The sequence below is a fragment of the Wolffia australiana genome, chromosome 3, assembly GCF_029677425.1.
Source record: "Wolffia australiana isolate 7733 chromosome 3, ASM2967742v1".
NCBI lineage: Eukaryota > Viridiplantae > Streptophyta > Magnoliopsida > Alismatales > Araceae > Wolffia > Wolffia australiana.
In genome coordinates, this window is record NC_135837.1 from 17,373,018 (window position 1) to 17,394,195 (window position 21,178).

Genomic DNA, 21,178 nt, shown 5'->3' on the forward strand with positions numbered 1-21,178 from the left:
TTTATAACTACAAATTTTCTACACTTTTATGAAATACATTTACCTGATTTCCTGTGCTCCAAATTGATGAGACCCTCATTAACACCGTGCTAAGGTGACTCTATAAATTTGTCGCATGAAAAAATATTTCCTCAACAGTTAAATTACGCCCTAAATCCGCTTCTTCAACATCCTCAAGAAAAACATTGTTACTATTTAAGCAAGCTACTATATTAGTTTCTTTGTGTAATTTAAAATAAATGAACATCCCATAAAGATGCCTTCAGAAAACTAAGTCATCCACTATTTCCCTCTTAACATTCCCTCACAATGTTTAATATACTATGTTCATACATGAAAGTAATCCACCACATTGATAAAAACTCATTTTCTTCAAATAACATAATCATTGACCATTTAATTTGGCATGTGAGCATACCATGTTAACATTTAACTTTTATTTCTAATATATATTAATCCTTATGTATCTCTTCTGTATTTGTGGTTTCTGTAAATTTTCTCCTAATTTCTAGTTTGATACATTCTCTTTCTTTCATATTTATTTAATATAAAATCAAATATTTTAATTGAAATAAGTACCAGGTTAATTTTTCCCATATAATGCAATGAGTGGACTATTAGCTACAATACATTATTACTGAGCAATGATTAACTAAGTATGCAGTATATTAGCACATAGAAATGTATCGTTGGATTTTTTAATCTATAATGATATTGGATATGTAATAAACTATAAAATACGGTTATAATGGCATTTATGTAAAAAATTACCAAAACTCCCTACTAACACATAAAAAGGGTCCAATCCAGAAAACGTAGGTTTTTAAAGTGAATTTTCAGTAAATATATATGTTATTTTAGATGTTTTTAACATATATTTTTATTTTTTATTATGTTATGTGAAAATTCAATGAAAAAATATAAAACCTTAATACTAATGTAAAAAAATAAATATGTATTATAATTGAATAAATTTGAAAATATCTATCAGATTTTTAAGCATTTTTGGGAAATTTCTAGATCTCTAATTGAATTAAATAAAATAATGTGTCCTTCACCTACATATCGCAGGCGGCAGTTGTGAATGCATGTGAACAAATCATGCAACCATTGTGTGCAGCAGACATGGCGAGTGAGGACATTAGGCTACACCTAGGTGTATATGAACAATGTTGTGGCCTGTGGTGTAAAGGTATTTTTTAGTGTGCTTTGATGTGTTAGAAAAGTCAAGATCTAGGCAACCATCTTTAATGATAACCTATCATGGATAATAGATTGAGAGTAAGAACCTGTAAACATGATTGACCAATAGAAAGTTATATGGGTTTTTATTTTATGGATTAGAGCTAAGCTACACATATTAACAAATAACACAAATGACTTGAACTAAATGAATTTTTATATTTTTATAATTGTATTTTGTGTTAAGCCACATGTTAATATACAAATCATGCAGAGTAATCCGTTCAATAGATACATAAATATTGAAATGCTATCCATTATAATCTCACTTGTAGTTCATTGCTAATGAACTAACCATAAGGCATGCCATTATTGTAATCATCGGACTCAAATGACATTAACATGAAACTTTTGTGTAACAAGAGGGCCTGCTTAATTGGGAGGATGAACTGACTCTGATATATATTACATACAAAGTTGTGATAGACGAATTTAATGGAAAGATGTAGACACATGGGAAATTTTGGACTATCTTCCTCTTAATAAACGAGATCCTTTTTATAAATGGCACTATCTTCCTCTTACTTCAACATTTCCCATGTTTATCCATCTTCGTTTTATAACTATCCTGTCTCACCCTATTTATTTTCTAGTTAATAAAATCAAAGGCCGCACTTTTATTGGTTGACCTTATTTATTAGCTATATCATCATATATTTTAATAAATCGAGGATCATTTTAACCCAATCAATAGGTTGAGTTGCCAGATTTTGGGGTACCAAGGTATATGTGCTCTAGAAGACTGAAATGAAAATGCCAACTCTCTCATGCAATGGTTGCCATAGACGTAGCATCTTATCTAATATTTTCACTACCAGGATTTGAGATTTATCCGCATCTTCTTACTTGAGCCAAATTCCTATTATATTGAGGGAAGGTTATCCCATCTTGACCACACAATCACCATCTTGAACTTCTTTCTATATATGAGCTAAGATGGTTTGGGATTCAGAGATTAGGAACCCATCTGACATAGTCAAAACATAACCATTTATCCACAAGTTCTCTTTGATATCTTAGGTCTAAGGAACACTAGCACAAGTATTATATGAATGACCCGATTGATATTTAGGTTTAATGCCATTCAGGGGTTCATACATATCAATGCACAACTCTTTTCCCAAAGAGGACCCACTTATGTCTTTAGTATCATCACACTAATCACTAAGGAATCAGTCACACTAACCATATGATCAGGACTAAACAGTACAATACTTTTTAATATTTATATGTCCTTCTCTAGTATCCTTAAAATATGAATATATAAAATAAATGTTTAAAGAGTAATGATCACCATATTCTGACCTCAACATAATTCAATTATTCATTTGATTTACTCATGGACTTCAATTATAAACATTGGATCTACATTATAATGAATTTATATTGTCGATGAATATTGAATGAGGAACTTGATTGTACCATTGGCTTGTAGACCACATATCTTGCAACAAATGTCATTGTAGGGAAGTTTTGTGGAAAAGATTGCTGCTTATGACAATTTTGAGCGCATATGTTAGTGGTGGATTAAACCAAACTTAAAGCATGGATTTTGTACCAATGTTTGCTATTCTTTATGACTTCAAGGACATGATTCTACATTGTTATGTGGCAAATTTGGGAAATTTGAGGAGTCTTCTTGATGTAATACAATTCCACCTGGATCGACGGTTCGTAACAACACAGTAAAAAGTAATGGATTGATTTCGATAATGTTGTTAAATGAAATGAATGTCGATAAGAAAACCCCAATGAGCAATTAGAGACGTCTACGTACTAGGGTGAACGACAGATGGATTCCACTAAGAGAGATATTGATCAAGTTAGACTCCCAATGACCCTTAAGACCAAATTAGATGATTACGGTGTAAGGGGCATCTGATGGGCCTGAGTTGTTCCAAGTATAAGGATCAACGAGTAGTCCTTCCACCACAATGAAATCCTAACTCTCGACAAGTGGCTATCCTATATCAATGGGTGTATTCGCCAAGGTAGCGGAATCGATAGGGGAAGACTGCACTGCACTAAGTAATAATACTGAAATATAATGTTGTGGGGGGGGGGGGGAGGGGGGGAGGAGACGAGAAGATACCTGATTGGCAGAGTCCACAGCAAAATATCCACGTATGGTGAAATCGAAGACAACGGCAAGGCACCGAAGACGGCGAGTCTCCAATGGAAAGGATCCGGAGTGTGAGGTGGATGACCAGGGGTGCTAGGGCGGCGGAGGGCTAGGTGCGTGCGCGGAGGACAGGCGCAAACGCGGCGGTGACCACTGTTGCGTGGGAGTGCGGAGGCACTCCATGGGAGACGTCTTTAGAGCCGCCATCATCGTCGTTGACAGCCCACGGTTCGCGTCTAGCCCGACCGGCATACCAAGGCGACAATGAAGACACTCGGGTTTAATACCCCAGGTGAAATCGTGACTACGCCATCAAATGTTTTGATTTTTCACCAGTTCGTGCTCGTCAATTTGTCATTTTATCGTGTTCGCGTGTTTGTGTATGTCGTCATGTTGTGTTAGTGTTTTTGTGTTGTCGTGTTCATGTCATCAAATTGTGTGAAAGATATTTTTATTTTGTGTTAAAGGGAGGTTCTTGTGTATAAGAACCCCTAGTAAGGGCTCTTGTGCTCTTTCTAAGGGCACCCCTGCCCTTAGTATAGACATCGTGCCCCTATAAAAAGGGGCACAATGGTGCCCTAGAACTTGGACCTAAGTTTATTTGTGTTTTGAATTGAAGTTCAAGGCTTGGGTCTCACAACGAAGAAGGAGAAATAGATGTAGACAAGGAGCAAGAATGAGGTAGAATCAGAGGATATTTCCACTGGCCTCCTCCATCGTTGGTCAAACCCCTCTTTTGCGCGATGTGGTAACGACCGTGTTCGCAGAACCGTCGGCACGCTCTGTTGCTTCACGAATGCCCCCTTACGCACGCTGACATCTAGTGCAACCATCGCGCGTTTGTGCAACTGTCGGCAAGAGTCGTCTATCTCCGATCAATAGCCCCGAGTTGCCCAGTCGTCCCAACGTGCGACGAGTCACTGGAACCAAGGTAACGTGTCCCATTCAAACATCCCATGCAAGGGCGATGATCCCACGGCGTTCGACCACTGCCGAGCGAAGACTGATGACGTTGACCTGTAGAGAGGAAACCGACGTTTTCGAGCATCTGTGGTGACTCACAAACGAAGTTGTGCACCGCCCTGTTCCTTGATCAAGAAGGTAATGCACGAACGGCCTCTTTGCCTCCCGTGACGTGGTCACCACCACCGACAGAATATTGCAACCTTTGCGACCTTACCCAGAGCCGTCGACCTGCCCGCTGATCTGCCTGAGCACCGCGATAAATCCTGGCGATTGGGCATCTGTGCGACGCTGCATAAACACAATCAGTGCCCGCATCATAGGCTTCCCTTGTATCTTCGCATCTAACAAAGGCTGTCCACGATGGCCCTATAGCTGGCTGCAATGCCCGCGGGCCACGTGACGGCTTGTAGTCGCATCTGGAGCTCGCCATACCCGCCTGGTTTCTGGCCCATTAGCAAAGTTGTCGGTCGCCTCTCGAAACGTGTTGGTCACATCGCTTGTGCCGTCGCCTAACGCGCATATTGTTCTGCCCGCCAAACCTTTCGCCACCGGACCCCTAGCGTCATCGTCATCCCGCTCCTCATGGTCCTCATCTCCGACTATCTCTGGTGTCTGCTCCAGCGCCGCGACTACGCCGCCTGCTGAACCACGCCGTACTCGCCTTCAACACGCCTCGGCTTTTACGCCTGCCCATACCGGCCCCACGCACCGAAGAAGACTCCGACGACAAGGAACTCCACCGATGAGGTTTGTCGTTCCCCTCTGCTCGTTTGTTACATTACCGTCTTCAGTATATTGTCGATTGTGCTCCACCGCGCTCGAGTTAGTTTAAGTGAGAGATTTTATCGTGAAAACTATGTCTCGAGTGAATTCACTAGTATGGGTCAAGCTTGTCCATTACGTGCGAGCATCAACGGAATTATCCCGTTCGACGTCGTAGTCACCGTCGTCGCTCCGACGAGGGTCAAAGGTGACTATCTCTGTCACCGGTCGCAAAGGTGATTGTCACTGTCTCTGTCACCGGAATTATGCCGTAGTTGCCGTAGTCGACGAGTCCCCACGAGTCAGGGCCAACACATACCTCCGTCTAGGATTCATCGCGTCAAGTAGTTACATGTCCTTTGGGATTTATCTGTCAAACAACATCATCTAGGTATCCGAGTATCGTCTTGGTACCCAACCAGAGGACGTCACCAACAACCTTTGGCATCATCTTGGTGTCAGAGCCAGGTTCCAGTCATCTTTCCCCCCACGCCTTGCAGGCATCACCCGTGTGGGTGGAAAGGAGCCCCACGCACTGTTCGACCGCACCACCTCGTGTCAAGCCCCCAAACGACGTCCTTGACTGCATGGTATTACCGCCGACCACGAGACACCGCACATTTTGACCGCAGGATGTCAACATACTCGTCAATCGACCCGAAGCCTTAGATTGTCCCAGGTCGACGCTCTCTACGCCGAATATCATATGCGACCCCGCTACGTCTCATTTGACCGTTGGATGTCGGCACACCTGCAAAACTCAATCCGACACTCTTGCGCCATCCCTACGAGGCCCATTCAACGGACATTGCGGCACTCACGCACGCGTTGACTGTTGCAATGGTGAGTGCCCCGCATGCCACGTCGACGCCGCTTTTTCCACACAACACACCTCTCCCGCGTCGTCGTCCGACGTTTTGCCCACTAGCGAGGCTTGTTGCGTCAACGTGCGCCGTTCTTGGCATTGCCATTGCTGACACTCCGCGCGCACCATGACCAGTTGCTCGCGACGATGCCGCTGATGGCACCGTTGCCTACCCATCCGTGCACGCCGCCAATGAACACTACTATGCACATGGTGGACCACTGCTACTGCCGTTGTCAGGTACCTAGGCCACATTCCGTTCCACAGACATTGCATCCCCGTGCTCTGCCGTGATGACTCATCTTGATGAGTCACACCCGTCGAGCCTAGGTCAACAGTTTGTGACGCCATGCCACCGCTCCTCTCTCTCCACATCTCAGCTCCCACCTTGCTCCAACACCACGTTGCTTGTAGAGCTACTCCGGGTCCTTCCCCGACGCACCTCTACCACACCTGCCTGCACCGGATTCTGCATCGATGGAGACATTGTCGACGAGAATCACCACCGACAAGGTACGTCGTTCCTCTTGCTTGTCAGTTATATTACGTCTTTCAATATATTTTTGGCTGCACTCCACTGTGCTCAGGTTAGAATTAGGTGAGTAATTGTATCTAGAAAACTACATATTGAGTGATTCCCTAGGTAAAGGTCGAGCCCACCCGTTATGTGCAAGCACCAACGGAGTTATTCTGCTTGACACCGTAGCCGCCGTCGTCACCGTCACGGTCATCAGTTGCCCGTCCCGCAGTTCAGAGTTCGGCGAAACCCCACAATACCTGCACGTACATCTGCCTAGGTCACGTCATCACGTAGTTACATTTTCCCTTATAGATTTACCCGATGGACGACGTCACCGACGACGTCCAGCACTAAATTAGTATCAGAGCATCGTCTCGATACCCGATCAGACGACGTCCCCGACGACATTCAACATCATCTTAGTATTCGAGCATCGCCTTGATACTCGATCGAACAACGTCCCCGACAACGTCCGACATCATCTTAATATCAGAGCATCGCCTCAATGACCGATCTGACGATGTACCCGATGACGACCAACATCAAGATCAGGATTTCAAATGATCCCCGCCTTTAGCTGCCATTGGACCTCCAATGGCAGTGGAACCATTGACACGTGGGCGTGTTTATTAATGGGCCTTTACTGAGCCTGAAGGACCTTCTTCCAGGCCTTCACCAGGCCTACCTATGAGCAACTTATAAGTACTGCCACAGCTTCAGCAACACTTTTTGAATACATTCATATTAACTGCAATAATTAAACAATTGATTTTTTATTTATGCCCGAGACGTCTCTGTTGCAAGTTCAAATGTGGCATACTGAATACTGGATAATACAGATATACATCATTATCTAGATTTCGTTGACTAAAATAAGACAGCACTGTTCATTTTTCCCAAATTCGTAGATACATATGAGAGAATAAAGACAAAAACCTTGAACCAGCTAGCTAAGAAGAATGGAGTGACAGCAGTGCCGGTCATTTCAAGTACCAGTGCTCTGGCTGGCTCGCCTGAGCTCTGCTAGAAAGTCCATCTAAAACAGGAAAAATCAAAACAACAGAGTACCTGGAGGGTGAGAACAAATAAGTGGAGGAAACTGCGATGATGAAAATTTTCATATCATCCAACCAACCAATGATGATGATATTGATGACTCTTCCATCATCTTTCGTTTTCTGAGTGGTATTAGCAGAAGGAGAGTGAGTAGAGGTGAAGATGAGAAAAAAACTTCATTCTATCTACAGACAAAAGGTGTTGATAACTTCACCATCATCATTTTCATCCTAACACGAACTGACTAATGGGGACAATACCCACCTGATGAGGAAACTTAAGCTGCGCCGCCCAAGACGTGTCACTTCCTCCAGAATAAGCAACGGGTCGCCCTGTTCAGAGGACTAAAGTTAAGCATACGAGTGGAAAGAAATTTACAAAAGAATTACTTTGATTCCACCCATTTACCACCAGGCAGATCAATATTGTTTTTGTAGGAATCGACAACCGCAGCCCATCCTGTGTTTTGCATAAAAGAATGCATGTTTAGAGTGTTCACATCAAGTTTGTCCAATGTTATTTCAGAAAGGTACATCATTTATCCACTGGACAATCTTTGTTAAAGTTTTAAGTCATTTAAAAGATATTCGAATGACAGAATTTTAGTCAATAAGGCAGAAATCTAGCTGTTATAGAGCTCATTTTGACTTGTCATACATGGCAAGTTGAACGATCCAAAAATCACAAGGCACCAAAGAGTACCAAGCACTCAGAAAATTGTTAGACCTATAACACTGATATTGAGTTTTTTTTTTTGATTTTGGACATGATCCACAGATCAGAACAACGTGATCATACAGAAACCAGAGTTCTAATCAGTCACTTATACAGCAGAAAGACCAGAAACCCGTTCCACTTACAAGAATGATAGATTCTTCACAAGAGATTATCAAAGGGAAGGCAGATAGTTGGAGACGCGTCCAAGGAAGATTAGTGGAGATCGGTTAAGTAGCATAAACCTAAGTTGTAGCCAGTAGTTTTCCAAACGGCATAAAGAACATAACTTTTTTCAAGGTACATACACGAATGAGGCATTCATGATAACCAATGACAGACTAATGAGAAAAAATTTAGCAGAAATCATTTTTATTTTTCAGCATTCTTCTAGCTTTAAACTTACTCCGATGCAGAAATTTTTCAGCCTCCCTGCTATGGCATCCCTGTAAGGGAATCAATCTGGACTGAGAATTTCTTTCTATGAAAACCTTATCGTCCCAGTATGCAGAAGAAGACGGATGAGCTGTAGAATTGTCCCAAATCTTGTCGCCACTCTGGACATGGGAGCTGCTTATCCTGTCGACCCTCTCTGTTTGATTAATAAGAGCACAGCACCAACATGTCAGAAGAACGGAACAGTGAACATAGAGACTCGAAAAATGTCAGATTTAGAGAGAGAGAGATAGAGAAACAGATAGCTTTATAGAGAGAGAGACATAGGGGGAAGAAAGTGAGAGGGAGGGAGGAAGAGAGAGAGAGCAGAGAGGGAGTGAGGTTGAGACAGTGAAGAAGAGAGAGAGAGAGAGAGCAGAGGCGAGAAAGAGATAGAAAGAGAGAGAGATGGAGAGAGAGACAGAGACAGACAGACTGACTGACCGACAGAGAGAGACAGACGGAGAGAGAGAGAGAGAGAGCGAGAGAGACATAGTGAGCGAATCTGAGAGGTGGTGAGGGAAGAAGAGAGAGAGATAGAGAATGAGAGAGAAACAGTCCACCTCCAGATTTTCGCCAGTTGGGCACTTGATTCCTAAAACAAAACGAAGAATGTCATCTTGTAGATCCACGGGGGATCAGAAAACAAGAGCTTTCAGCTAGCCATGATTCGCATGACCCTCAAACCCAGTTGAAAATTTTCACAGAAATCTCCCCAATTTCAGCCCGAGAAGCTAAAAAAAAATCAGAGAGAAAACCGCTTGCCTGATCGGAGGAGGAGCGTAGCGTTTAACGTCATGAGCTGCGTCCTCGAGCATCTCCGCGACGCACCAAACGAGTAGAAAGAGGATGAATCCGGCGCTTATTCTACGGAAAGAGAAGCATTTTCAATATGAAGAGGTTGGGAAGATTTTGAGGTGATATACTCTTCCTCTGCTGTCGTTAAAGACTCTGCTGTAGTTAAAAGTACTACTGTAGACTGTAGTTAAAGTACTTGGTTAAATACTTTCACATTTTGCACTGATCGTCATCCGTCCTTGCATAACCGTTATCCGTATTCGTCCGTAGCGAAGAACGGATGACTGAACGAACTACTTTCGGTCATCCGTCATCTTAAAATGATGACTGATGATGGAAATGACGAAACGGATGACGGAACTGATTGATGACGTTTCCCTGATGGAAATCCCCCCTCTCTCTCTTCAACGTCATCCATTCGTCCGTCATCAGTTCCGTTTTCTATCGCAGACGAATGGCGGAACGGAACTGATGACGGAGTTGTGATGATGACGGAGTACAGAGATGATGAAACTGACAACTAAAATGTTGCGGACGGATGACTGAATGGAACTCAGTTCAGTCCTGTTCCGTCCATCTAAAATCGTCATTTGTGAATCTTCCAACAATCCTAGTTCAGACCAACACAACCAAATCAAATCACAACGCATCATCTATGTCAAAATATGATAATAAATAAAATCCAACGGCCAAGATTCATCCGAAAGTACGACAAGAGTATCATCCCAACATGTAATTATAATGTGAACAATTGTGGGTTGATCATAAAATTAAAGCATTATCATTTAAGAATTCGTTTCCACTTTCTAATATCTCATCCTCTCATATCCTCTCTTCTCGCTTGAGATAACTCTATTCTGTGTGAATTTCACACAGAATATTCGCACACCACACCGCACACGGATCTGTTCGGTGCAGTTATGTGTGCACACGGCAGGCCCGCCCCTCTCCCGGCCGCCCGCGCCCCCTCCCCGCCGCTGCGGGTGGCCGGGGGAGGGGCGGGGCTGCAGCAGGGAGGGGGCACGGGAGGCTGGGGGAGGAGGGCGGGGCGGCGGCGGGTAGGGGGCTCCACTTCCTCTCTCTCTCTCTTCTCTCTCACTCTCTTTTCAGCCAATCAGAGGCCAGAAGGGTACACCAATTTCTATTATAGTAGTATAGATTCTCTTCTCTTCTCCTCTCCTTTCTTCCTTCTCCTCTCTTCCCTTTTTTCTCTTTACTTATTTTTTCTCTTTTCTTCTTTTCTCCTCTTAGCTTCTCTAGTTCTCTTCTCTTCTGCTCTCTTTTCTTCCTTCCCTTCTTTCTCTTTACTTATTTTTTCTCTTTTCTTCTCTTCTCTTCTCTTTTCTTCTCTTAGCTTCTCTAGTTCTCTTCTCTTCTGTTCTCTTTTCGTCCTTCCCTTCTCCTCTCATATCCTCTCTTCTCTTCTCTTCTTTATATTTTCTTCTCTTCTGTTCTCTTCTGTTCTCTTCTGTTCTCTTCTCATCTCTTCTCTTCTCTTCTCTTCTCTTCTCTTCTCTTCTCTTCTCTTCTCTTCTCTTCTCTTCTCTTCTCTTCTCTTCTCTTCTCTTCTCTTCTCTTCTCTTCCCTTCCCTCCTCTCCTCTCCTCTCTTCTCTTCTCCTCTCCTCTCTTCTCTTCTCATCTCTTCTCCTCTGCTCTCCTCTCCTCTCTTCTCTTCTCTTCTTCTCTCTTCTCTTCTCTTCTCTTCTCTTCTCCTCTGCTCTCCTCTGCTCTCCTCTCCTCTCTTCTCTTCTCTTCTCCTCTCTTCTCTTCTCTTCTCTTCTCTTCTCTTCTCTTCTCTTCTCTTCTCTTCTCTTCTCTTCTCTTCTCTTCTCTTCTCTTCTCTTCTCCTCTGCTCTCCTCTCCTCTCTTCTCTTCTCTTCTCTTCTCTTCTCTTCTCTTCTCTTCTCTTCTCTTCTCTTCTCTTCACCTCTCCTCTCCTCTCCTTTCTTCTCTTCTCCACACTTCTCCTCTCCTTTCTTCTCTTCTCCTCTCTTCCCTTCTTTCTCTTTTTTTTTCTTCTCTTATTTTTTCTTCTCTTAACTTCTCTTCTCTTCTGTTCTCTTTTTTTCCTTCTTTCTCCCTCATATCTCTCTCTCTTTCTTTCTCTTCTCTTTCTTCTCTTCTTCCCTTCCCTCATCTCTTCTCTCTTTTTCTCTTCTTCTTTCACATCCTCTTCTCTTATTTTTCTTTCTTTTCTTCTCTTCTCTTCTATTTTCTTCTTTCTTTCTCTTTCTTTTCTCTTTTCATAAAATCCATTTACACTCAATAGGTACTATACCTTTTGGGAGGGCCAACCAAATATCATATTTGGTTTTGGTTCATGGAGTGAATTTCAGAATCCATCTTTTGTTGCCATTTATGAGAATTGGAACCTTGAACCACCTTGTTCTAAGTAAGAGGACCAGCATCTTTAAAGTGTAATGTCTTGACTTCACCAGTGGCAATATGTCCAACAAAATGATTAGGTTTCTGAATATTCTTCATCACTTTATGTGGTTCGTGTGTACACACTTGAACATGTTATGGAACAAAACTTTCATCTCGTGAGGTAATATTTGTGTTTGGACTTAGAATTTCTTCCTCTATATTCTTGTATAAGATATTCATCCTCTAAGTTGAAGATTTTTTATGGGGGACCAAAAGTGCTTTGGCAATCTTATGACACTAACTATGTTGGTGTCAAAAAGATATTATCCTATAACTTTTGTAAAGATGTTGATTAGACTTTTGCTAAATTTATAACTTTGTATAATAAATTTTTAGAACCTGAAACTTATGAATTTATTAGAACCATCATTCTGATTTTTGTGTGAAACACATGATCTATGGTGACATTACTTTTTCATTATCCAATTCTCCTTGGTTGTTTCTTCTGCATAGTCATAGTTACTCTGTTGTTTGGTGTAAATAAATGTACACTCAAGGAGAAAGTTGGCATTATGAAAAATTAGTGATCAACCTAGAAGAAAATTTTAAACCCACATCTTTTGTGATTACTCCACAATTTAATGACCCAGTTGTGATCAACTTAGAGGGAACTGTTAAACCTCTATCACATGTGATTATTCCATAATTCAAATTTTTTTTAGCTTTGATGTGATAAGTAGACAATATGACCTTAATCCAAATTATTTATGCTTCTTAATTCGGCCTATAAAGTTATTTTGTTAATTTTTTTCACAATAAATCTCATTAGTTTTCCAAGCATTCTAGCGTTTGTATGCCTTCTGACTCAGACAGAAGCATATGAAAAAAAAAGTAGTGATGATTAATCAAGAGTTCTCCTCTCAAGGCCGCAATTTTCCAAGGAAAAATGTACTACTTCAGATGCCAGACTTTTCTGATTTGAAAAAAAAAATTTCAGTACAACAATTTCCTATGTACTCCAACAAATTTCCACAGCGAAGGTTTCAATCTGGAAAACAACTCCAAATCGGTTAATCAAATTACCTCATTGAACTTTATTACTTATGAACATACGCCACACTTTTCTCATTTGAAAGAGATTTTTTCAATTTAAAAATTTCCTATTTACTCTAACAAATTTTACATTGAAGGCCTCAATGTGGAAAATAACTCCGAATTGATTCCTCAAATTACCTCATCAAACTTTATTAATTTTGAACAGATACCACGTTTTTCATATTTCCAAGAAATATTTTCAATGTAATAATTTCCTATTTACTCTAACAAACGTGCACATTGAATGTTTCAATGTGGAAAATAAGTCCAAATTAATTCCTTAAATTATCTCATAAAACTTTTACAAGTTTGAACGGAATCCACATTTTCCAAATTTTCAAGAGATACTTTTCAATGTAGTAATTTCCTATTTGCCCCCAATCTGGAAAATAACTCCAAAGTACTTGCTCAAAGTATCTCATAAAATTCTATTAATTTTCTAACGTGGGGCCAAACTATAGTAACAATCGTAGTTCCAACGAGTGGGGGGGGGAATCGGGGTTGACTCGGCGAGTCGCACCGATTCAACAGGCAGGTGAAGCTCGCGGCGGTCTGTGCAAGAAAACGCGACTGCCCAAAATCTTCGCATACAAGGAAGAAGCTGGTCGAATCTTCTCATCAAAATTTGATCTGCGGCTTGGAAATTTCTCAACAGCGGAAGACGGATCTGCGCGGAGCTCGCTTGGGGAGGCGATTTTGGCCGGAGAAGAAGAGTTTGGGATGATGCGGAACTCCCTCGCCACGTACAAAGAGAGTCTCTCTCGGATCGCCAGCGACGTGCAGGATGACGCCCAGGAGCTCCATTTGCTTGCATCTGATGATGGGGAGGACGCGGTTTTCTCTGACCGTCGAATTTCCCACCGATTTGCTCAATCTACGTCGCCCAACGGCAGTCCTGAAGCCAATGGGATCAATTCGGTGTCCAAAGCCGAGGTATTGTGTTGTCGCGTCCTTTCTGTGTTTGAATTCCGGTGTATGTTGGAGATCTGTGAAAACCATGTTGAATTCTACAGGATTGTTTGGCTCAATTGCGTTTGAAAGTTTTTAAAAAATTTTTTGTCTCTTGAGGCTGAGAACTGCCCTCTGGTGAAAGATTAACGTTGACAAGATCTTTTTACAGATCTTATAGTCCGTCTGTAGTATGTCCCAGAGAACTTCAGATCTCACCTCATGTTTTGTAGTCCTTGAGAAATCAATAGCCCTTATCCTTCAGCTTTTGCTCCACCTGTCGATGGGTAATACCTTTTATGAACTTTCATCGACGTACCCTCCATGGTGTTTGATTTATGGACAATCTCGATAACTAGGAAGATATTACGTTGGTTATGAATTCTTCAAAGACAGTAGCCGCCGTTATTGTTGAGTCATTAAAAACTCGAAATTTGATGAAAACATCACAGATAAGTGTTATGTTCCCCTCCATCACACACACTATTTTTTTAGGAAACCCTCCAACACGCACCTAAGTGAAGATCCAATGGATTTTTTTAACAAGGAAGAGATCATTTTTAAAAAGTACGCAGTATTGGGAAGAAGAAATTCTATAAGTTCTCGTTATCATGAGCCTATGAATTTTGTTCGTCATATTTTTTATGGAAAAAACACATCATCTGAATGTCTTCTCCAGATCACGTACTCATGATACATTGTACTCTTTTATGGACAAACGTACTTTATTAATGGCTAATGGAATTTTATCTCAACGAATGGAGAATCTGAAAACTCATTTTATTAGCCGTGTTGTGCATGCCAAACAAATCATGTTCCTTGATAATATTTCTTTGCCTTCATGGATGTGGATTCATTAGAACTTTGGATTTTAGCATTACGTTTTTTCTAAGCTTCATATTTTTTGTAGATCGAGTTGCACAAAGCAGAGATTCAGAGGCTAAAGACATCGGAAATTGAAATCAAGAATTTGGCCATGAACTATGCAGCTATATTGAAGGAGAAAGAGGTGTCTTCCTGTGAAGCTCTCGCGGTCGAACATTTAAAATTCAAGATTTACTCATCCAGTTCGTTACACCAGACTACGTCCTGTTCATAATGTCCCTAAATATTTTTCCTAATGATTTAATTTCGCGGGGATTTATTATTTTTACGTCTCTGCACTTCCAGAAGCACTTCAGATTCCAGCTTCACCTGGATGAATTTATGGTTTCTTGTCATCTGATTTCGGCGAGTATTTTATCAACTTGTTTCCTTTTTTATGTCTTTTAGTAGAATTCGGTGTGTACTTTAATTGAAATATAATTATTTTATTTAAGCTTATTGGAGGTTATACGAATAGCATATCTTTCAAAGGCAGGCAATAAATCATTTTTTTTTGTTGAAAAGAGAATAAATCATTGAATTGATACAGTTCTGGCCCTAAGTTTCTCTGGTTGGGGAGGAGGGAGGCGGTTCACCATAGTAACCTTTCATCTTTTCTCTGGCCGCTCCCTCCCACTATCATCTCTCAATATATTGCACTTACTGTGTACATAACCTCTTCCATTTAAAAAAAAAAAGAACCTCTTCCGTTATTATTTGGAGATCTACTTACATTCAATCGTTTTAGTACATGTCGTATCGCCTCATGATTTACTCGTTCCTTTTTACTCTTTCCGTACGGTCGGAACTTTCTTGACAATGATTTTGAATTGGAGGAGCTTTCTAGGTAGCATGAAAATAAAAGAAATCTCAATAAAATAACTAATCTGCTCTAAATCAAATCATTTTGATTTATTCTTTTTTATAATGATTTTGAATAGGTGGAGCTTTCTAGGTTGCATGAAGAGAATAAAACTTTGAAGAAAAACTCGGAGCCAAAAGCTTTGGCTGCAGAGGCTTCAAAAACAGAATATTCTGAGGTATGTCCGGCCCTGTTGATGTTGCACCATGATATTTTGATAGGGTCGACACTTCATTACTTTCATCGATAACTAATCTAAAGAATATTTCATTTGTTCGAAGGGATTCTTTTCCTATTCGCTCCCGACCAACACATTATTGACTTTGAGTTCTAAAATATATTTGGCTCTTGCTGAACCAACATTATCATCCCAAAATAAAATGTTATGTGACACTTGATGCAGGGTCTTGAAGGTCAACTAAACAATAGGCGAAACAAAAGTACTTCTCCTTCAGTTTCTACTTGCACTGCGATCAATGGGCGTAGAATTCTTCCCAAACAAGAGTATCTGAACGATGTCTCTGTGCACTCTGGGCAGCAGAAGGTTTAATCCTTAAAAACCTACCTTTTCTGTCAAGTATAAGGTTTACTCCTTATAAATATTTTCTTTTATTTTTTACCCAGGCATTTGACCTTTTTGTCGGAACCACATCGTTTCTTTTTGTCCAAATCACTTCTTATCTTGTGTTAAACGCTACCTTTTTATCTATGTGAAATTAATAAATCATTCCCCTTCACGGATCTGAGATCCAACTTAAAGGCCCAAAGGCTTTTTGGAATCCATCAGTGTTCAAAGCGTTTGTTTGGAGAAATCAAAACCCGAATTAGTGAAAGATCATGATACTTCACGATGGCAAAAATGCTTGTCGATGAAGAGAGATCCTGATAAATAAGAATTCTGAGAAGATATCGATAAAGAACGTGAGAAAAAAATGAACGTCCGCAGAACTTTCACTGATGACTGGGAGAAAGGGAAAGGTAAATTTGGAGATCTGGATCGGATCTTCCTCTTTAGGCCATCCAATTGCCTTCCCCACGCATGGTCTATTAATAAGGCTTCGCTTCCTAGTCTCACTTGTTGCTTCCTTTGACGCAAGCGCCATTCGCCTTCTTTGATAAGCTCTCTTGAAGAACTTATCATATTTATACCATTCTGTGGTTTCCTATCGTCTACGTTTATCAGCATAATGATTGAAATATGCACAAGTGTCATAGGAATCAGTGCAGCCAACCAATGGAATAAGCAGATCTGCATCACCAACTCATGCCAAGTATACGTCTGAGATCAGGGAACTGAGATCGAAGCTAGATAAGGAGCGGGAAAATCCAGCAAATGTACTCGTCAAGCTTGAAGGTGCCTTTTTGGTTTCATAATAATTTCTTCACTGACATCACTTGTTCCAGTTCTTAAAATTTTCCCTGATATCCTTTCTTCAGAGCAACAAAATAGAAACCATCACCTATTAAAAGAACTCGATGAGTTGAAAGAAGAAAGAGAACAGGTAATGAGAAAACAAGGGCTAAGATTTTACTCGATAAACCAGAAGCATTAAATCATCTATTATTCCTTTTTTGCCGAATTCAAATTTCCAGATTTCGTCGGAGATGGAAAGGCTGCGCAAAGATATGGATGGAAAATTACTAGAGATTAAACAGTTGCAGATCAGCAGAAAACAAACGGACACTTTGGGTGAATCAATGGAAGAACTCAGAACTTCGGTTCTCACATTGCAAAATGAGAACGTGAATCTCAAGGTTTGACTTATGACATTCAAATTAGTATGTGTATTTCCGTTAATGGCACAACCGTTAACTTTGAAAAATTCTACTCTACAGCAAGAGAAGTTGGATGTGGAAAAAAAATTGAAACATTTAATGGATCAGCAACAGAAAGAAGAATCAGATAATTCTCAGAAAACTTCTGGGAAATTGGGTGGCGGCCATGAGGTAATATTCATGATCCTTCATTATGCTCGTCCCATTTTAAGGCCAGGAACGACAATGCATTTAATTTTTATTTTTTTGAAGAAAATAGGGCAGACCACCCGAAACCGGTGGCCCACCTGACAATGCATTTAATTTTACAAATAGTTTTCAACTATTTGTAGGTCAACAGTGAGATGCAAGAGAAAATTCAACAGCTAGAGAAGAGCTTGGCGGATGCACGGAAAGATAGAGATAAGTCTGTGAAAGAGCTAACCCGACTCAAACAGCATTTACTAGACAAGGTATTTAACTTTCAAATCATTTGTTTGAATCTTTATGAGTCTTACCTACACTCTGTACAGGAACTGGAGGAATCCAATAAGATGGACGAGGACAGCAGCCTGATTGAGGAGCTTCGGGCGAGTATTTCGTCTCAGAGGGCCCAAATGGTTAATCTGGAACAGTCGATCAAGCGGGAAACGATGAAGGTTGAAGAGGCACACCGGATGAAAAACGAAGTGCTTTCCCAGGCGAATGAAACTATCGACGGATTGAAGAAAAAAATTGCAAATTATGCAAATATATTAGCATCCAGGAATGCCGAATTGCTCAATCTTCAGACCGCGCTGGGCCAGTACTATGCGGAAACTGAAGCCAAGGTCATTCAGAACCCTTCATTCTTTCTCTTAAACCTCAACCTTGTTTCCTTAATCCAATAGTTGAAAATTTGGATCTATGTCTCAGTTCGACCAGTACTCTCATGTGAAATCGAGGATGGCATCAATTTAGCCAAAATTAATCCACAAGATCTTTTGTCCCTTTTGAACTCCAGGAACGACTGGAGAGGGACCTCGTGTCTGCAAGAGGCGAGTCTGCCAAGTTCTCCGAGCTGCTCAAGGTGGACTATCATTCCGTGAAGAAGGAAATATTACCCCAGGTTTCATTTTAAAAAAAAAATGCTTATTTTTATGCAGGAAGCGAATGAAAAGGTGGAGAAATCGAGGGCTGAGAAAGAGGAGATGCTTTCCAAGCTGGTTCAGGCTGAGAGAACTGTAGCAGAAGGGAAACTGGCTGTGCAGAGATTTCAGGAAGATAATCTGAGACTGCGCCGCACCTTGGAGCAGAGCATGACAAGAATAAACCGTATGTCCCTCGATTCTGACAACTCCGTCGACAGGTTAACAGTTCACTCTGCTTTTGTTGATTAATAATTGTAGTTTTGTGTTCTTGCTTTTGATTATTTTGATGGGTTGTCACATGCCAGGCGGATTGTGATCAAGTTGTTGCTGACATATTTCGAGAGGAATCATGCCAAGGAGGTGAGATTGTTTGCGGCGGAGTGTGTTCAGAGTCAAAGTCAAAGACACGGTCAAGGTCAAAGTCAACCTGAAGGGATTGATGTCAATGCAGGTGTTGGATCTGATGGTCCGCATGCTTGGGTTCTCTGAAGAGGAGAAGAGGAGGATTTCTTCGGCGCAGCAAGCCGCAGGCAAAGGGGTCGTCCGCGGCGTCCTTGGCCTCCCCGGCCGCCTCGTTGGCGGCATCGTCGGTGGCTCTCGAGACTCATCACATTCCACTTCTGAAAACCAGGTACTCTTTCTCTCTCTATATATACATAGATATATACATAAATACATACACACATTCCACTTCTGAAAACCAGGTGCTCTCTCTCTCTCTCTATATATATATATCATTCTCTCTCTCTCACTAGCACACACTCATCTCTGTCTACCTATTTGGACCTCCTCTGGAAACCATAAGTGCTCTCTATAAATTCAACCATCTTTCAACTCTTGTATTCTCTCTCTATGTATGTATGTATTTATGTATTTACATCTCTCTAGATATGCATATTTGTCTCTGTCAAATCCCCCCTGTCTCTCACAAGTCCTAATTCTCTTGTGCGCTTCCTGTTCTTCTCTCGTGTGCTCCTCTACCCTGTACCCCTTTTTTTCACGATCTTCAGTTTTTTCTCTATTGTTTTAGTCTCCCTCTACCCCTCTCTTTTCTCCCAGTTCACGATCTCCTTTATGTCTCTCACGTGCTTCTTTTCCATCTGTCTAATTTATCTCTATCCGTCATGTCCATCTCCCTTGTTCTACCATCGTCTTGATCTTTAGTTCTCCTGCTTTCAATCTATTCTCTATCTACTCCTCTGTTATTCCCCCTTCACGATCTTCAGATATCTCTCTTGTTCTCCTCTCTCTCAGGTCGTCTTCGTTTCCCTTGTTTCTTTTTCGTCTTTATCTTGCTCCCTTTTCTATCTGACCATCTCCTTTTTTTTCTTCTGTTGCCAATATCTATCCTTGTAACCCTTCGAGTCCTCTAACCCTCGTTCTATCTCTCTAGAGTTCTATCCAATTATACATTTATGTCATCCTCTTTCGTTCTCTCCTCTCTCTAGTACTCTCTTCTTTCCCTTCTTCGCGATGTCGTTTTCTCTGTCACTATCTATTCCTCTCTTTTCTCATGGGGTTCACGATCTCCTCTTATGTCTCTGTCATGTTCCTTTCTCTGTACTTTATTGTTTCCCTCTCTCTCTACACGTCTCTTTCTGCATCTCTATCTCTATCTGTCTATTGTTTCCCCCCTCCCCCCAACCATCTCTCTCTGCATCTCTATCTCTATCTCTATTGTTTCCCCCTCTCTCTGCATCTCTGTCTCTATCTTATCTTTCTGTCTATTGTTCCCCCCCTCTCTGTATCTCTATCTCTAATTCTCGGTCTATTGTTTCCCCCTATCTCTACCCCTCTCTCTGTATCTCTATCTCTAATTCTCTGCGTATTGTTTCCCCCTCTCTCTACCCGTCTCTCTCCATCTCTATCTTATCTCTCTGTCTATCGCCCCCTATCTCTGTATCTCTATCTCTAATTCTCTGTCTATTCTTTCCCCTCTCTCTATCTCCATCTCTATGTTATATGTCTACTGCTCCCTCTATCTCTTCTCGTCTCTCTGTCTATCGTTCCCCCTCTCTCTATATATCTCTCTCTCTAGCTATTTGTCTCCCCCTCTCTCTACACGTCCCTCTCTGTATCTCTAAATCCGTCTATTCTTTTCCCCCTCTCACTACCCGTCTCGCTGTCTACTGTTTCCCCCTTTCTCTACCCGTTTCTCTCTATATCTTAATCTCTATCTCTATCTCTTCGACTCTTGCTTCCCCTTTTCTCTATCCGTCTATCTCTATTTCTATATCTCTCGGTCCATTGTTTCCCCCTTTCTCTAACCGTCATTCTCTATACCTATCTATTCCCCCTTTTCTCTCTCTATATCTATCTTTTCCCCCTCTCTCTCTCTACCCGTCTCTCTCACCATGTATCTCATGCATTGGGCCATCGTGCAGTCCTTCGCAGATCTGTGGGTTGACTTTTTGGTCAAAGAGACGGAAGAGAGAGAGAAGCGGGAGCTGGCCGAGGCGGCCGCCGAAGCGGAGTTCGCCACCGTTCCTCTCACCTCCTCTCTTACTGGGCCGTCCTCGACATTTTGAAGCCCATTTCACCCATAACATTCTTTTGTAATTATCCTATATTTTCCATTCTTCCCCATGATGAGAGAGAAATTTAAATTTCTTTTTTTCCCCCCCCCCCCCCCCCCGCCCACCCCGGCTCGACTCTCAAAGGCACCAACTCCAACCT

At 41.4% G+C, this 21,178-nt stretch overlaps 2 protein-coding genes across 3 annotated transcripts; one reads left to right on the forward strand and one right to left on the reverse strand.

The window, feature by feature from the left end:
- Positions 1-7,304: 7,304 nt before the first annotated feature.
- Positions 7,305-9,604, reverse strand: LOC144701127 (uncharacterized). Of its 2 annotated transcripts, none has more exons than XM_078572844.1 (6): positions 9,448-9,604; positions 9,246-9,277; positions 8,654-8,839; positions 7,945-7,992; positions 7,798-7,865; positions 7,305-7,513 (listed from the first exon to the last, which is right to left on the reverse strand). In XM_078572844.1, exons 1-6 carry the CDS (start codon positions 9,498-9,500, stop codon positions 7,463-7,465), a joined length of 438 nt encoding a protein of 145 aa, XP_078428970.1. In that variant the 5' UTR covers positions 9,501-9,604; the 3' UTR covers positions 7,305-7,462. The 2 variants fall into 2 exon arrangements, with proteins under 2 accessions (XP_078428970.1, XP_078428969.1); XM_078572843.1 differs by having other exon boundaries at positions 7,942-7,992; positions 9,448-9,603.
- Positions 9,605-13,440: 3,836 nt separating this feature from the next.
- Positions 13,441-21,115, forward strand: LOC144701128 (golgin candidate 4-like). The gene is made up of 15 exons (XM_078572845.1): positions 13,441-13,876; positions 14,802-14,900; positions 15,697-15,795; positions 16,021-16,161; positions 16,833-16,971; positions 17,055-17,119; positions 17,211-17,372; positions 17,454-17,564; positions 17,726-17,845; positions 17,906-18,202; positions 18,376-18,441; positions 18,518-18,720; positions 18,808-18,862; positions 18,954-19,133; positions 20,887-21,115. Exons 1-15 carry the CDS (start codon positions 13,664-13,666, stop codon positions 21,028-21,030), a joined length of 2,094 nt encoding a protein of 697 aa, XP_078428971.1. The 5' UTR covers positions 13,441-13,663; the 3' UTR covers positions 21,031-21,115.
- The last annotated feature ends 63 nt before the right edge of the window (positions 21,116-21,178 follow it).

Excerpts from the sequence above, each read along its gene's own strand:
- LOC144701127 (XM_078572843.1), bottom strand. The coding sequence starts at position 9,500 with ATGCTCGAGGACGCAGCTCATGACGTTAAACGCTACGCTCCTCCTCCG. Across the intron at positions 7,993-8,653 it reads TGAAAAATTTCTGCATCGGA|GATGGGCTGCGGTTGTCGAT; the intron begins GTAAGTTTAAAG and ends TGCAAAACACAG. Across the intron at positions 7,866-7,941 it reads CAATATTGATCTGCCTGGTG|GGCGACCCGTTGCTTATTCT; the intron begins GTAAATGGGTGG and ends TCCTCTGAACAG.
- LOC144701128 (XM_078572845.1), top strand. The coding sequence starts at position 13,664 with ATGATGCGGAACTCCCTCGCCACGTACAAAGAGAGTCTCTCTCGGATC. Across the intron at positions 13,877-14,801 it reads ATTCGGTGTCCAAAGCCGAG|ATCGAGTTGCACAAAGCAGA; the intron begins GTATTGTGTTGT and ends TATTTTTTGTAG. Across the intron at positions 17,846-17,905 it reads AACAGCATTTACTAGACAAG|GAACTGGAGGAATCCAATAA; the intron begins GTATTTAACTTT and ends CACTCTGTACAG.